The sequence below is a fragment of the Delphinapterus leucas genome, chromosome 10 (genome assembly GCF_059928025.1).
Source record: "Delphinapterus leucas isolate spDelLeu-1000000601 "Yukka" chromosome 10, BTC_Dleu_Yukka2, whole genome shotgun sequence".
Classification (NCBI taxonomy): Eukaryota; Metazoa; Chordata; class Mammalia; order Artiodactyla; family Monodontidae; genus Delphinapterus; species Delphinapterus leucas.
The window spans coordinates 99,519,309-99,536,642 of NC_143138.1; the positions used below are offsets into that span (position 1 = coordinate 99,519,309).

Here is a 17,334-nt window from a genome sequence, read left to right on the forward strand (position 1 = left end):
AAGAGAGAGAGAAAGAGAGAGAGAGAATGTATGTGTGTTGATTGCGGTGCATAAGAGAGTAAAAAATCCTCATTTTCCATAGAAAGATGACAAAAATAAAGTACAAGTTGAAAAAAATCAAGAATAACAATCAAACCATATTACTTAGAAATATGGAGGTAAACGTAAGAAGAATCAGTGAAGGAGACGAAAGCAGTTGCTCTGGGAAGTAGCACAGACAAGTAGGAAGGTGTACAGTAGGGAGCTGCTGCTTTTTGTTACAAACCTTGGGGTGCCACCTGGTTTTTAAACAATATGTATGCATTACTTTGAGAAAAGTAAAAATTAAAAACAAAATACCTCAATCTAAAGCAAACATGGCAAAATCTGTTAACCTGAGTGGTGAGTATTCTGGGCATTCATGTTATTCTCCAACATTACATTTAAAATAATTCCTACTTTTTTAAAGTTTCCTTTCAGTTCTAGAAATGCCATTAACTTGTCATTCAACATAATATTAGTTGCCCCTATTATGTGGAAGAGGAAGAGCATTAAAAAAGTAAAATAGTATTCCTTATCTTAAAGATAAAAAACCATGGATTCTATAGTTTAAAAAATCTTAAATGCAAATTACTTTTCTCAAAGGAAAGGCTCTTTGATTTTTCTTTTCAAAAAATTTAATATTTTGAAGAATGCCTTGAAAGAAAGTTTTGTTCGATGTATCAAAGAAAAGTTCCAAGACATGATACATATAACAAGCGGGGAAAAAACAAGCTTCAGAATAACCTGTATGAATACATTTATGTAAAATAAAGCCAAACAAAAAAGACCAAACTGCTTCATACATGTGTATATGTACAAATACATACAAAAGTACATGCAACAAGATCTGGAAGAAAACATGCCAAACTGTTAATAAGGCTACCTCTGGGGAGGCAGGTGGGCTTGGGGATGGAAAGAAGGTAATTTCAGAGTTTATTTTCACTCATTTTTGATTAATAATTAACATACATAGTAAGAACTTCAAATGGCAAAAAAGACACACACAGTGAGGACCAGTCCCCACCTCCCCCCGCCTCATGTCAGCCCTTGGTCCCCTTCTCCAAAGGCAGCCTCTTATTACTAGTCACTTACTAGTCATTTGTGTACCTTTTAGCCTTATTTCAAATATACGGAAGAACATAAGTCCACAGGATTTCCCACAGATAGTTTACCTCCAGGCTGCCTTGCTGGATTTTATACACCACTTGGGGATTCTCCTGTAGAATGCTGCCATAGAGCTCACGAAAATGGGCTATGTTGGGCTTCACAATATTCAACACTTTTGCCTTATCCTCTCCAACCACCATCCGAAAGTCACCTGGTTAAAACAAACAGAAAAACGAATTTTCCACTGCGAATTCACATTCTGACCTGTGAACTACAGTCCCCCAGCTGACACTGCACTAGTTCAACCTGGCAGGATCTCTCATTCAGAACACTTGCTTTTTCACCTTAAAACTGGGAACACAGTACCCCAGAAATGCAGGCACATGTTCGGGGGGAAAGAGAGCCTCTCAAATCACAAAGCCCCTTAGCAGTTAAAATATAGTTACCTAAGTACAAAAGGTAGTCACCATTGAGAGGTTAATATGTGTTTGTTTTTCCAATGCAGAAGCTTCTGTATTTATAAACTTTCATCTTGTGAACAAAACTCTGCCTGTGGCCAATCACAGAGATGGGGGTTGTGTGCCTCACCATAGCTGTGTCCTTGGTACTGCTTACTCAGCTTGGCCCTGCTTGCTGTTTGCGTGAGGGCTTTTGAGGTGCTTTATGAATATAAATAACCTTATTATATTTGATAAGGGCAAGGTTTACATTTAAGATAAACTTTAAAGCAGATATAATTTAAAAAATTGCAAGTGGTGAACTTGCTGATCTTCTAGAGAAGCCAAGAGGCAACTGGGACTCCTGGGGACACAGACGCTGATGGTGGCCATTCTGAGGAGCTCATTCTACCATGAGGAAACTGGTGCTGGCAAGCGCCATCTTGGAGTCCTCCCTCTAGCCTATTAGCACCAGGCCTGCTCATTACTGGGTCAGAACCAGCCCCAGGCCCTACAGCCAATCACCCTTGGAGAAGCCCCAACCACCAGCAAGCCAGTGGGCACCACACAGGCAGGGCCTGACAGCTAACTGGGCCAGGAACCAGCCCTGCCTATGAGCATGCCCAGAGAAGTCAGCCCCACCACAAGAGAAGGGCCCATTTGGCCCATACAGGGGGCACCCCTATATAGTCCTGGTGACCAGAAGGAAGAGTGCTGCTGGGACCCACAGGACGTCTCCTACATAAGGCCACTCCTCCAAGATTGGGAAACATCCAGCATCACCCTGATGCCAAACCAAACAAGCAGGCAGCATCACCCTGATACCAAAACCAGACAAACATGCCACAAAAAGAGAGAAAAGAAGAGAAAAGAAAAATACAGGCCAACATTAATGATAAACTTAGATGTAGAAATCATCAACAAAATACCACCAAATCAAATTTAACAATGTATTAAAAGGATCACACATCATGATCAAGTGGGATTTATCCTAGGGATGCAACAATGGTTCAATGTCTGCAAATTAATCAATGTGATACACCGGATTAACAAATTGAAAAATAAAAATCATATGATCATCTCAACTGATGCAGAAAAAGGTTTTGACAAAATTCAACATCCATTTATGATCAAAACTCTCAACCAAGTAGGTATAGAGGAAACACAATGAACATAATAAAGGACATATATGATAAACATACAGCCAACATCATATTCAATGGTGAAAAGCTAAAAGCATTTCCTCTAAGATCAGGAATAAGACAAGGATGCCCACAGTCGCCACTTTGATTCAACCTGGCATTGGAAGTCCTAGCCACAGCAATCAGACAAGAAAAAGAGGTAAAGGGAATCCAAATTGGAAAGGAAGAAGGAAAACTGTCAGTGTTTGCAGATGACAGGATACTACACATAGAAAATCTTAAAGTTGCCACCAAAAAGCTATTAGAACAAATGAATTAAGTTGAAGGATACAAAATTAATATACAGAAATCTGTTGCATTTCTATATACTAACAATGAAATATCAGAAAGATAGATTAAGAAAACAATCCCATTTACACTTCCATCAAAAAGCATAAAATACCTAGGAATAAATCTAACCAAGGAGGTAAAGGACTTGTACTCAGAAAACTATAAGACATTGATGAAATAAACTGAAGACTACACAAACAAACGGAAAGATATACCATGCTCATGGATTGGAAGAGTTAATGTTGTTAAAATGACCATACTACCCAAGGCAACCTACAGATTCAGTGCAATTCCTATCAAAGTACCAGTGGCATTTTTCACAGAACTAGAATGAATAATTCTAAAATTTATATGGAAACACAAAAGACCCCAAAAAGCCAAAGCAATCTTGAGAAAGAAGAACAAAGCTGGAGGTATCACACGCCCTGATTTCCAATTACACTACAAAGCTACAGAAATTAAAACAGTATGGCACTGGCACAAAAACAGACACATAGATCAAAGGAACAGAACAGAGAGTGCAGAAATAGGCCCACACTTACACGTTCAATTAATCTATGACAAAGAAGGCAAGAATATACCATGGGGAAAAGACAGTCTCTTCAATAAATGGTACTGGAAAACTGGATAGCTACATGCAAAAGAATGAAACTGGACTTCTTTCTCACACCACATACAAAAATAAACTCAAAATGGATTAAAGACTTAAAAATAAGACCTGAAACCATAAAACTCTGTCCATATGAGCTTTAATATCAGTCTTAGCAATATTTTGGGGGGCTCTGTCTCCTCAGGCAAGGGACATAAAAGCAAAAATAAACAAATGGGACGACATCAAACTAAAAAGCTGTTGCACAGCAAAGGAAACTATCAACAAAATAGCAGTCTACTTAATGGGAAAAGATACTTGCAAATGATATATGCAACTCATACAACTCAACAACAAAAAACCCAAACAACCTGATTAAAAAATGGGCAGCAGATCTGAATAGACATTTTTTCAAAGAAGTTTTATAAAGATGGCCAATAAACACATGAAAAGATGCTCAAATCACTAATCATTAGGCAAATGCAAAATAAAGCCACACTGAGATACCATCTTACACCTGTCAGAATGGCTATCATCGAAAAGACTACAAGTAACAAGTGTTGGCAAGGATGTGGAAAAAAGGGAACCCTCATTCAGGAATGTAAATTAGTACAGCCACTACAGAAAACAGTATGAAGGTTCCTCAAAAAATTAAAAATAGAACTACTGTATGATCCAGGAATCCCACTTCTGGGTATTTTTCCAAAGAAAACAAAACACTAATTTGAAAAGATATATGCACTCCTATGTTCACTGCAGAATTATTTACAACTGCCAAGATATGGAAGCAACCTAAGTGCCCACTGATGGGTGAATGGATAAAGAAGATGGGATATATATATATACACACACACACACACAATGGAATATTAGCCATAAAAAAAGAATAAAATCTTGCCATTTGCGACAACATGGATTGACCTATAGGGTATTATGCTAAGCAAAATAAGTCAGAGAAAGACAAATACTGTATGATTTCACTTATATGTGGAAACTGAAAAACAAAACAAACAACAAAACTGAAACAGACTCACAGATACAGAGAACAAACGTATGGTTGCCAAAGGGGATGGGGGAGAGAGATGAGTGAAATAGGTGAGAGAGAGTAAGAAGTATAAACTTCCATTTATAAAAGAAATGTCACAGGGATGTAATATACAGCATAGGGAATATAGTCAGTTACATTGTAATAACTATGTATGGTGACAGATGATAGCTAGACTTATTATGGTGATCATTTTGTAATGTATAAAAATATAAAATCACTGTGTTGTACACTGCAACTAATATCATACTGTAAGTCAATTATACTTCAATTAAAAAAAAAAAGCACCAAAAGGCTGCCTCTATATGATGCCAAAGCATCTGGAAAAAAAGTATGAAATTTAGTTTAAGAAAAAAAAAGACTACGCTCAGTTTAAAGTTAAAAAAAATTGCAAGTGGTGAGAAATGAGGAATCTTACATTGGCCTGTGGTATGAACTGAGCTGCAAAATACTAATTCCAAAGGACAAAGAACAACTTTTGAAACAAACTTAAAGTGCCCTACCCTGCCCATGCCACTGGCGACCATCAGCAAGATATGGGGGCAAAAGAGTGACGAAATGGGAAAACTTGTGTGAACGCCTATTGGGCTAACGTTAACTCAGAAGAGGCTGGGCACACGTGAGGAACCCCTGGGGAAGCTTGGAGAAAGCCATGTGGCTGAAGCCTTTGCTGGGCAGATAGAAAGAAGTCTGGGGGAGGAGTGAGGTGGAAAGAGCAGGCAGATACCTCAGCTGCTGAGGAATCCCCTGGGGGGAGGGTGACAATGTAACTTATCATCCGAACTAGGTCACTTTTGAGGGTGAAGTGGGCAATGCAAAGTCAGCAGGACAAGTATTAACTGGGCAAACCAGGACATGTGGTTACCCTCACCGATTTCTTTTCTTGGGAGCAGGGAAGGGAATCATCAAAATTATGACCAGCCACAGCAGATCTTCTAGAGCAAACTGTTGGTCTGTTTGGAAAAATAAAAAGATATCCAATAGTCAGTATGTACTTCAGTAAGGAATAAAATACACTGGATTTTTAAGCCTCAAAGGACCAACTTACACTACAATTTGGTAGAAAGCATGTGGGGACTATAAGCTTTGGAAAAAGAGTTACAAACAGCCTCTGGAACCCAACCTTTGTGAGATGAGGTCGGGACTGGTTAGAGCAGTGAGCTCAAGTGAGTCCTGTCCTAACAAGCTGCTCAAAAATCAAGACTGTTTTTTTCACTATTATTTTAAAGGGAAGAGAGTTACATAGTTAAACCCTGGGATGACTGCTAGTGAGGGTGTAGAGAAATTGGTTCTTTCACATAATGCTTTTGAGTTTATAAACTGCTAACATACTTCTGGAAGCGGTGAATGATAAAACCTCATCTCTGGAGAGGAAGCCCCAAGCAACAAACCCAAACAGAGGTTAGGAGGCAAACTTCGCTGAGCATTTGCTTTGTCATATTACCTCATTTGTCCACGCACCTGTCCTCTCCGGTGGATGCTGCCCTATCCCGATCTAGCACGAAGGCAAAAGAGACACAGGGATGATGGAACCCGCCTGAGGTTTCACAAGAAGCAACTGAATACATTCCACACACACAACTGTTCACTGAAGCACTATTTATAACACTGAAATCCTGGCAGCAACCAAATGTCCCACGACAGGGGAACGGTGCACCCACACCTACCACGGAGCAGGGTGCAACCACTAAAAATTACAGGCACGACACACTGTGAGATGTAAAATGACCATGTAATAATGTGCAGCTAAGAAACCAGGATACAAAAGTACAAGAAGGAAACAACTGTAAAAAAACAGGAAAAACAAGACAAAAGGACTATTTTAAAATGGTTATGTTTGCTCTAATAAGATACACATTTATTGTGGGCTTTTTAATGGCCTGTGCTTCACAATGGCTGTCTAGTTCAGGGCTGGCAAAGCCTCGCAAAGAAGGTACTGATTGGGACTTCCCGGGTGGCGCAGTGGTTAAGAATCTGCCTATAAGAGCCGGGGATACGTATTCGAGCCCTGGTCTGGGAAGAACCCACATGCCTCGGAGCAGCTAAGCCCGTGCACCACAACTACTGAGCCTGCGCTCTAGAGGCCGTGAGCCACAACTACTGAGCCCACGTGCCACAACTACTGAAGCCCACGAGCCTAGAGCCCATGCTCTGCAATGAGAGAAGCCACAGAGATGAGAAGCCTGTGCACCGCAATGAAGAGTAGCCCCCGCTCACCGCAACCAGAGAAGGCCTGTGCGCAGCAACTAAGACCCAACACAGCAGAAGATAAATAAATTAAAAAAAAAAAAGAAGGTACTGATTATTCTCAATTTCAATGATGAGGAGATGGGGTTGCAAAGACAGCTTGCCCAAGGCCCAGCCACCTCTTAGTATCAGGGCAGCAATGTCTTAGGTAATAGCTTTACTTCACTTTGTAATTTTCCTCCATTTCCCTCACTTCTGTAATGTTGGCACACTACTTCTAGCATTTTAAAATAAATTCGCAGATGCACAGACATGCTATCTCAGCAAATGTGAATGGAGAGGCAGCTGGGTTAACTTTCAATTGTGTAAATCCTTACGCTTTTATTCAGAGCCTATAAACGTCTTCTATTAATCTCTGAAGGGGTGAAATGTCATCAAACTCTGAATCTAACAGGCTGGCTCAGAAGTGAAAGATCAAATTGCATCACTGTTGAGTTCTAAATATTTGTGCCATTTCTTCTCCCCTGTACATTCCACAAACAAAAACTTCTTATATTTTAGATAGTAACTTTCTGAGAGAAGGACTGTACATTACCAAAATGTAAGGGTATACAAATCCAAATCCTCCCCAAAGAACAACTGCATGCCACGATGAAAGGAGCTGGAAAATACCATGGACTTTCTGAGAACGCGGACTGAAGCTTATTCGTCCCTGAACCGCCAGCTCCTCACGCACTGCCTGGCACAGGAAGGCACATCAATAAATGTCTGCTGAATTGAATTTCTCCAATTGCTGTGCAGCAGAACCGGCTCAGCCATGGGGAACAGCAAGCAAATGGGCTTATTACCTGCTGCTTCAGGACAAAATGATAAAATCGTGAGCACAGCATGAACCAGCATCTGATCATAGGAATCAATTTTTCTTACCTGCAAATATATGTTTACAACAAAATACAGGAATTGAGAAAAACTGACTGCTGACTTTTATTTTATGCCTCTACTGGTGGGTTTATAACTGCTCAAGCCAGAGAACTGCCAGTCTAATTCAATGGGTAACCAAAAGGGTAACCTCTCCTTGACTTGAAATCAAGACAAACTCAGAGGCTTGTAACCCATCTGTAGCTGGCCTGCTCTATGATTCCAGCATGTCTGCAGCAGTCAGGGACGTTATTACAAAGGTAGGGATGTGAGTGGAAAGGCCCCGGCTCTCAAGTCTGGCAATGTCCCAGGGTGGCTGCAGTTGAGCTGCTTAACCTTTCTGAATCAGTTTCCTTCTCTGCGAAATGTCTGTAATAGTCATACTGACCTCACAAAAGTGCTTTTAAGTTCACATGATCAAGGTATTAGCAAGTGCTTCGTAAATAGTGAAGTAGATATTGTTGTGACGATGTGTATATGGGAAGGGCAAGGACAGAGGGTGCAGGAAGCCCGGAGTTTTTAAGATACTGACTGGGTAACTCTCCCCTCTTAGACTAACTGCACTACCACTGTCATCTCAGCTCAATAAATATCTGGGTGGTTTCTAAGTGCCAGGAGCCGTGCTGGACTCTGGGGATACAAAGATACAGGCTCTGCCCAGGAGGTAAGTGACATGAAAACAGAGCATTTCAGGGCAGGTTACAACGTGGGACTCCCGTGTGAAAGTGTTCAGGAATAGGAGCCCAAACTGGAAGTCGACACAGCAGCATAATACTCATTTTAAACAGCTGTGGGTTTTTTTGAGATGTAATTCACACACCGTACAATTCATCTATGTCAACTACATAATTCCATGCTTATTTACAGGGCTATGCAAGCATCTAATTTTAGACCATTTCAGCCTCCCTAAAAGAAGCCCTGTACCATTAACAGTCACCCTCCCTCCACCCATCCACCCCAGCCCCAGGCGAAGACTAATCTGCTTTCCGTCTCTATAGATCTGCCTGTCCTGGACATTTTGTACAAGTGGAATTGCACAACGTATGGTCTCTTACGATTAGCATAATGTTTTCAGAGTTTATCATGTTGTAGCACTTATCAGTACTTATTCCTGTTTACGACTAAGTAATATTCCACTGGATGGATGTACCACATTTTATTTATCCATCTCTCAGTTGATGGGTATTTGGGTTGTTCTTACTTTTGGGCCATTTTTTATGAATAATGCTGCTATGAACATTTGTGTATGACTTTTCGTCTGGATATATGTTTTCATTTCTCTTGGGTAGATACCCAGGAGTATAACTGTTGGGTCACATAGTTACTCTAAGTTTAATATTTTGAGGGACTGCCAGACTATTTTTCCAAAGCGGCTGTACCATTTTACGTGCTACCAGCAATGTACAAGGGTTTCAGTTTCTCCACATCCTCGTCAACACCTGTTCTCACCTGTCACTTTGGTTATAGCCATTGTAGTCGGTGTGAAACAGGGTCTCTGTGGTTTTGTTTGACATTTCCCTAATTACGAATGATGCTGAGCATCTTTTCATGTGCTTATTTGCTATTTGTATACTTTTTTTGAAAAAATGTCCTTTGCCCGTTTCTATATTAGGTTATTTGTCTTTTTACTGCATTCTAAGAATTCTTCATACATTCTGGATACTAGTCCCTTATCAGATACATGATTTGTAAGTATTTTCTCCCATTTTGTTGGCTGCCTTTTCACTTTCTTGACAGTTTTGTTTGCAGCACAGAAGTTTAATTTTTATATAGTCCCATTTATCTATTTCTTTTGTTGCTTGTGCTTTTGGTGTATACCTAAGAAACCACTGCATAACCCAAAGTGACTCTTCTAAAAGTCTTACAGTTTTAGCTCTTACATCCATGACTCATTTTGAGTTAATTTTGTGTAGGGTATATGTTAGGGGGTCCAACTTCATTCTTTTGCATGTGGACAAAATAATTCTTATTTGAAAAAAGATGACTAAGGCAGTATTTCTAGGAGGCAGCCTAACACATCATTTGAAATACATCCCCAAAATACCTCCATGGCACGTGGAAGAGAATGAGATAAGAATAAACAGCTGATGTACTTGGTGATATAAATTTGAATCATATATAAATTTTTTGGGACTTCCCTGGTGGCACAATGGTTAAGAATCCACCTGCCAATGCAGGGGACACGGGTTCGAGCCCTGGTCTGGGAAGATCCCATGTGCCACGGAGCAACTAAGCCCATGCGTCACAACTATTGAGCCTGCCTTCTATAGCCTGCGAGCCACAACTGCTGAAGTCTGTGTGCCACAGCTAGCGAAGCCCGCGCACCTAGAGCCTGTGCTCCGCAACGAGAAGCCACCGCAGTGAGAAGCCCGCGCACCGCAATGAAGAGTAGCCCCCGCTCGCCGCAACTAGAGAAAGCCTGCGCACAGCAACGAAAACCCAATGCCGAAGACCCAACGCAGCCAAAAATAAATAAATAAATTTATTTTAAATAAATAAATAAATAAAATTTTCTCTTCCTGTAGAGAACACATAACGGAGAGGTGTAGGGAGGGACGGGGAGGAATCAGATTTACGATACTGGTTCAGGAAGGAACCAATGTCACACCATCCATCCATTCATTCATCAAGTATTTACTGAGCGCCCAGTACATGTCAGGTACCACTGTAAGCACTGGAGGACAGTGAGCAAAGCAAGGCAAAAACGTCTGCCCTCAGCATCCTAAGTGGTAGAACAAAGACCAGAGACAAGAATCCCAACAAATAAACAGTACTTCAGATGATGGAAAGTGCACCGAAGAAAACACAAGCTGCAAAAGCTGACCGGAAATGGGGAGCGAGACACAAGGGGCCCTGGGGGAAGAGTGTCCCAGGTGTAAACCAGGAATGACACATGCCTCACAGACACTTTGTAGAACAGTGACGGGCTAAGAGCAAGGGTTCTAGAACCAGAGTGCCTGTGTTCTAATCCAAGCTCAGGACTAGAAGCTACATGACCCAGGACAAGCTACTTACTTCTCTGGGTTTCGGTATCCTCAAATGTAAAGTGGAAGCAGCAGTAGTTGTTAGTTTACAAGTTTCCAGGATTAAATGAGTTAATACATGTAAAGCACTTAGAACAATACCTGATACACAGTAAGTAATCCAGAAACGTTAGATATGACTGGTGATTAACATCCCTTCAGGGGTGTTGCATGCTCAGAAATTAGCAAGCGACTGAGTAAAAAGAGTTCCAAGTGAGGTTTCAGCAAAAGCTCAAGCTTGCCAAGCCTGGAGAAATATGCTTCCAAATTACTGAAAGAGTCAATCCCCAACATGCAAGTCATTCAATGACACTGCTTGCAAGGTCACAGATGGTGTGACTGTCATGGAATAAATCTTAACACTCTCACCCCAGAGAAAATGTTTCTTTACTGGCTTTGACCAGGATCCAGAAATGGGGATGTTTACTCACACTTTTAGAGTTCGGGCACCCATTTCTAATTTTTTTCTCCAAGAATCACTCAACTGGCACTTCCTCACTGCTTTGTCTTATTCCTAGAAGTAGCTGAGACTGCGTTCAGACAATCTGGCATCGAAACAAACCCATTCTCTCTCTCACTGACAGTGCTTGAAGGTGTTTTTTGTTTCTTAAGGATTGTAAAGGGCCAAGTGAATCCACCTGATTTAAGTACTCTGCTAACTTCAACAGGCATTATTTGTCAACATGTAACAAGTTTTATGATTATTATAACTGACAACATAATTCCAATTTGGAGAATGTGTCCAAGGAAGTTAGACAACTTCCAACTCTGCCCCCTTCTGTACCAAAGTAATTTGGCCAAAGTGATTCGCAGCAGTGTCATTAATAAAACAATGATGGACGGAGGCAGCCTGAGCACCCACCAATCACTGAATGATCGAGCGAATAAAGGTGTCTCAGCCTGAGGAAAACCTCTATAGCCAGCAATAGTACACAATAATAGTAATAAATAATAATAGCAGTCATTTTCTGAGCCCCAACCATCAATGAGGTATGAAGCTGGGGGCTTTTATAAATATTATCTCATTGAAAACCTTTTTATGAGATTGTTATTTCTGTTTTACAAAGAAGAAAACAGGCTCAGAAAGGTTCCAGCACCTCCACAAGGCTGGTGTTCAAACTCAGGTCTGACTGTAGTCTTGCCCTTTCTAAGTGTCTGTGTTAATACAAGCAAACACGTATCCAGAATAATAAGGGCTAACATTTACTGAGCATTTACTATGTGCCAGGCACTGGGCTAAGCACTTTACATGTATGATTTAATTTAATCCCTATAAAAGCCTTTTTTAGAGAGAAAGAAACTGAGTTACAAGGAGGCAGAAAGTTAATTAAGGTTACAGCTAAGACGTGAACCCAGGAGTCTGACTGGGTTTTTAACACTTTACAAATGCTCCCTTCCATGAAGTAATATTATGACTTAGAAAAAAAAAAGCAAAGTAGTAAATATCAATAGAATACTTAATTGAAGCAGTTAAGGGTTTGACCTTGATTATTTTCACGTGAAACTGTTCACATCTCTGAGGCACTGCCCTAGTTTGAGCCCTCGTCACCATCCAGACTTGCTGGGCTCTGTCCATCCACCCAACACACATGCACAGATACCTGCCATGAGCCACGGCAGAGTTCCGGAGGTCAAGGATACAGGGCAACCGACACAGACTCGGTCCTAACTGTCCTCCCCACAGACTCCTCTCTGCCTGGCCAGCTCTCACCCGGGCTCTGCTCACGGGTCCTCAGAGGCTGGTGCTCAGTTCCAACGTCACCTTGGGAGAGGCCTTCCCTGGTTACACTAAAGTAACGTTCTCCTTCCTCCCCTATTCTGTGCTGCCACGTGTTTGCTGTCTGATTTTTTACCTACAGAGAAAGCCCCATGAGGGCAGGGACTGTGCCTGCCTTGTTTATTTCCTTCATCCCCAGAGCTTACAAGGGCGCCAGGCAGAGAAGACTCCCCTAATTATAGGCTGAACGAAAAAATTTTCCTGGTTTTCGTCTCTTTCCCTCCTGCACAGTGCTGGCAAAATTATCTTTCCAAAACAACAAATCCTGGACCAACTTGCAATGCCTGAAAACTTCTGTGGCTCTTAGTTGTGTATTGCTTGTGAAATTCCCACCTCTTCAGTTTGTATTCAGTGCCCTGCCCAACACCGGCCTAACCTCTTCTCCAAAATACCAGAGAGGCAGTGAATTTAAATGGTTAAGAGTGTGGGCTAAGATTCCAGCTCCACCACCTACTAATCTACCAAACAACTGACCTGAGACAGATTTGGGCCTTGGTTTTCTCACCTGTTAAATGGCGACAATAATAGAGCACCCAATCAAAGGGTTGTGGTGAGGATTAAGCTAGTTATTAGATCAAAAGTATTCAGAGTCATTCCTGGTACACAATAAAAAATGCTACTTTCTCCTGCCATAAGCCATGGACCTGAGTCACGTCAATCTGCTCCTTCTTCCCTAAACAAGCCATGCTTTTCACACTCCCCTGCCTTTTCCACATAGGCTGTTTTTTAAATCTACCACTGACTCACCATGACTGTATACGTTTATTAATGTGCAGTTCTTTACAGCAGAAACTGTAGCTTTAGTTCTTCATATGTTATGGTACGCTGATTCACTTGATAAATATTAAACCAGGATCATTACCTAAAATTAGTCATTTTAATAGTTTGTACTTCCATAAGAATGTTCAAGGTGGCCCTAAAGTTCATTTGGTTTTCTTTTTGTTTACTTAAATGCTGACTTCTAAGAATAACTGAAGGATTAGAAAGCTTTCTCCTCCCCAATTTTGCAGGCTCTCATCATCCACCTACTCCTTTCTCACCATCATTTATAACAATAATGCCATAAATACTGACCCCAGGGCAGTTAAAGTGATCCTTAAATACTGCATAAAATATAGGGGTTATTATTACTACTAGCAATACTGACAGATCTTGCCTCTGCCAGTAATTACTGGCAGGAACGTGTCCAATAACACGGAGACACTGTTTTCTCTGTGTCCCTCCCGACCCTGCCTGGGAGAAATGTTGAATTTCACAGGTTAGGGACAACATATTCTCTCTCTCAACTGGAACCAGGTGGAAAATAAATGTCTAAGTTGGAAATAAAAATACATTGGTGTGTAACTTGAAGTCTGGAATATTCTGAGGGCTTGGGAGGTTCAGGTAGTTTGCCCAAGGGATAGAATCTGATCAATTCAAGGATACTGGGTTCTCAGAAGCCTAAGAAAGGCAGGTAGAAAAGCTTGCCTTTCAACACATCGCCTGGGGCAAGTCTCATACCTATGAAGGACACATGCCTGCAGGGCCTAGATCCTTCCCCATGTGCACTCTCCTAGTATAGTTCCATCATATTATGGGCTAGGTAACCATTAATTATACTGTGTCCTGGCTGAGGAACAACCATCATATACAGTGTTGTTTCAATGGGAAAATATATCCCCAGTCTAAACAACTGGCTTACAGAAGACTTTTTGGAAAATGTCTCATTCATAAGGTAGGGACTACACAGTGTTGGAAGTAGTCCCCCTGGAGAGGATTGGCAAGTATTGTGTCCTAAGTTTTGCGGGAAAACAGAAGCCAACCTCTTTGAAATGAGTAATGCAGGCTACTTGGCCAAACTCTCAGATCCAAATCTGGGTTAAGCAATCACAAATAACAGGAAGCGGCAAGGTGAGGAATGGAAGTGACCGGAGGCTGAGGGGCTGGAGTCAGACACAGCGAGGTGCAAGACCCGGCTGTGGGGAGCAGCCCGCTTCCTCTGCCAGCTCGTCCCCCAACAGCCCAGGGCCGGCTCCTTGTCACTATTTCCACCTACACTCCGTATCACCACCTCAGACTGCCTTCCCGGGCTACCCACTGTGAGACAGCCTTACCCTCAGCCTGATACATTTTTTTCTCTTCATGGCACTTAGCGTGATCTCAAACTGCCTTATTGCTTCTTTACTGCCTGCCTCTCCCTAAAAGACCAGAAACTCCACGAGGAGTTTCACTCGCGTCACGCTTGCTAGTGTGCACCCAGGCCTAGCACAGTGTGTGCCACAGGGAAGACACACAACACAACACACATTTGTTGAACAAACAGGGCTGTAGTACGAGGACTCAGTAATGGAATAAAGGAATAAATGATCCATCCACCTACCTACACATCTATCTACCTACTTAATGACCTCCTTATCTGTGTCTGGAACAGCGTCTCTATACAGCAGCCCCTAATCAATATTACAGAAGAAGCGAAACAGAGGATGATACTGCTATGAATCAGCAAGTGTTTACTGAACAACAGGAGAAACCAGGAGCATAAGACACAGCCCTTCCAGGAGGCAGAGCAAAACTCAGCTCAAGACTGAGAGCAGCCTGAGTGCCGACTTAAAGTCTGCAAATAGGTGGGAGCAGTGATAAGATTCGATAAATGTCTTTAGTCAGTGTTCTGAATTTACAGAGAACTGGAATCCACCTAACACTATGCTGATCCTGACAACGTGGGCAGAGCAGAGAACGGCTCTGCATTTTCTCCCACAAAGTCGACAAAAGGCTTCTGGTCCCTGCTGTCTCACAGGGGAGCGTGGGGAGGGAGGTACCCAGAGTCCCTCCCCACATGTTCACCCTGGAGGCAGCCACGCCACGCTTGCTCCCCTGCCTTTGCCATGAGAAGCTGGAAGCAACCAAGACCAAGGTTATGCCATCTCCTTTCTCGGCCGTGTTGCAATGACAGCTGTGGTCACAGCACACACATTTTGGAAAAAAGACTGAAGAACAAGTCCTTTCAGGTCTCTTTCAGCATTGCGTTTCCATGAAATCTTATCTGTACAGGGATTCAGAAAATGAGTCAACTGCCTTTGCAATTTTTTTTTTTTTTTTGTGGTACGTGGGCCTCTCACTGTGTGGCTTCTCCCGTTGCGGAGCACAGGCTCCGGACGCTCAGGCTCAGCGGCCACGGCTCACGGGCCCAGCCGCTCCGCGGCATGTGGGATCTTCCCGGACTGGGGCACGAACCCGTGTCCCCTGCATCGGCAGGCGGACTCTCAACCACTGCGCCACCAGGGAAGCCCGCTTTGCAATTTTTTGAGTACAGAGTTCTTTGACTCATACTTAAAAGTTGGGAAAGACGATATTTATTTAAGATAGTGGTTTTCAAACTATTTTTTAGGTAGCAGGCTACTTTTCTGTAAACGGAGTTTTACATGGACCCTTAACACATTAAAAAGATCAGTGGGGTGCGGTGAGGGGTCAGGATCCGCCCTCTCAGCCTCCCCTGTGCCCTGATATCTCTGAGGAGCACAACTGGTTTAAGGGGAAAGGAAGTTAATATTTAGATAAATAAAGAGATGACTGGGGAAGGAGGGCAAGCTTTCTTTAACGTGAGGAAAGACGGAGTGGGCAAGTCTCCACTTTGTGCCCATCATAGTAAGGACTGGCTCAAGCAAGGACCATCAGTGGAAACTCACACTAGGAGGGCAAGTTTAGTAAGAAGCAGCGTATTTGCCTCACCTTCAAATGTCTCCCCAGAGTTCGCTTAGAAAGGAGAAAACGCTGCTTGTCAGGGCACCAACATCACTGGTCTGTAGACTTCAAATATGTGAATGTCATGCAAGACAAAGGAAGGCTGAGGAAACATTACAAATTAAAAGATAAAAGAGACATGGTGGGATTCCCTGGTGACGCAGTGGTTGAGAGTCCGCCTGTCGATGCAGGGGAAACGGGTTCGTGCCCCGGTCCAGGAGGACCCCACATCCCGCAGAGTGGCTGGGCCCGTGAGCCATGGCCGCTGAGCCTGCGCATCAGGAGCCTGTGCTCCGCAACGGGAGAGGCCACAACAGTGAGAGGCCCGCGTACCACCAAAAAAAAAAAAAAAAAAGAGACATGGCATCGAAGTACAATATATGATCCTTGACTGGATCATGTACTTGAAGGAAAAAAACAGTATAAAGGACATTATTGGGACAACTGACAACATCTGGAATACAGATCAGCAATTTGACAGAAGTCCTGTATTGATGTTAAATTTCCTGAATTTGGTGACTGTACTGTGGTTATGTAAGAGAATGTCCTTGTTCTTAGGAAACACGTACTGAAGGATCTGGCCTAGAGGGGACGCGATATCTGTGACCTACTCTCTAGTAGTTCAGAAAAAATATATATAATATGGCGCATTTACACATACAGAGGGAGCAGTGGTTCTCAAAGTGGGATCCCTGGAGGAGCATCAGGCATCACCTGGAACTTGCTCGATATACAGATTCTCGGGCCCCAACCCAGACCTCACAAGTCAGCTGTCTTGTCTGTTCTAACAAGCCCTCCAGAGGATTCAGCTGCTCACTAGCTTTGGAAAACCACGGATACAAAATGATAAAACAAGTGTGGCGAAACATTTCTGGGGAAAGGGCACATGGCAGTTTTCTGGATCATTACTGAAACTTCTCTGTACCTTTGAAATTGTTTCAAAATAAAATTGAACAATAACAACAACAAAAAGGTGACCCTATGTAGAGAAATGGAAAGGAAGAGACCCTGGGGGCAAGGAGGCAAATCAAAGAACTC

General features: G+C 42.4%; 1 protein-coding gene across 2 annotated transcripts in view; it reads right to left on the reverse strand.

Annotated features, from left to right (window-relative positions):
- TAMM41 (TAM41 mitochondrial translocator assembly and maintenance homolog) overlaps positions 1 to 17,334 on the reverse strand; it is a 76,436-nt gene that overhangs the window by 46,338 nt on the left and 12,764 nt on the right. For both annotated transcript variants that reach the window (XM_022562847.2, XM_022562842.2), the window contains one exon: positions 1,194 to 1,339. In XM_022562847.2, the coding sequence (XP_022418555.1) occupies positions 1,194 to 1,339 (146 nt within the window). The remainder of the gene's footprint in view (positions 1 to 1,193; positions 1,340 to 17,334) is intronic.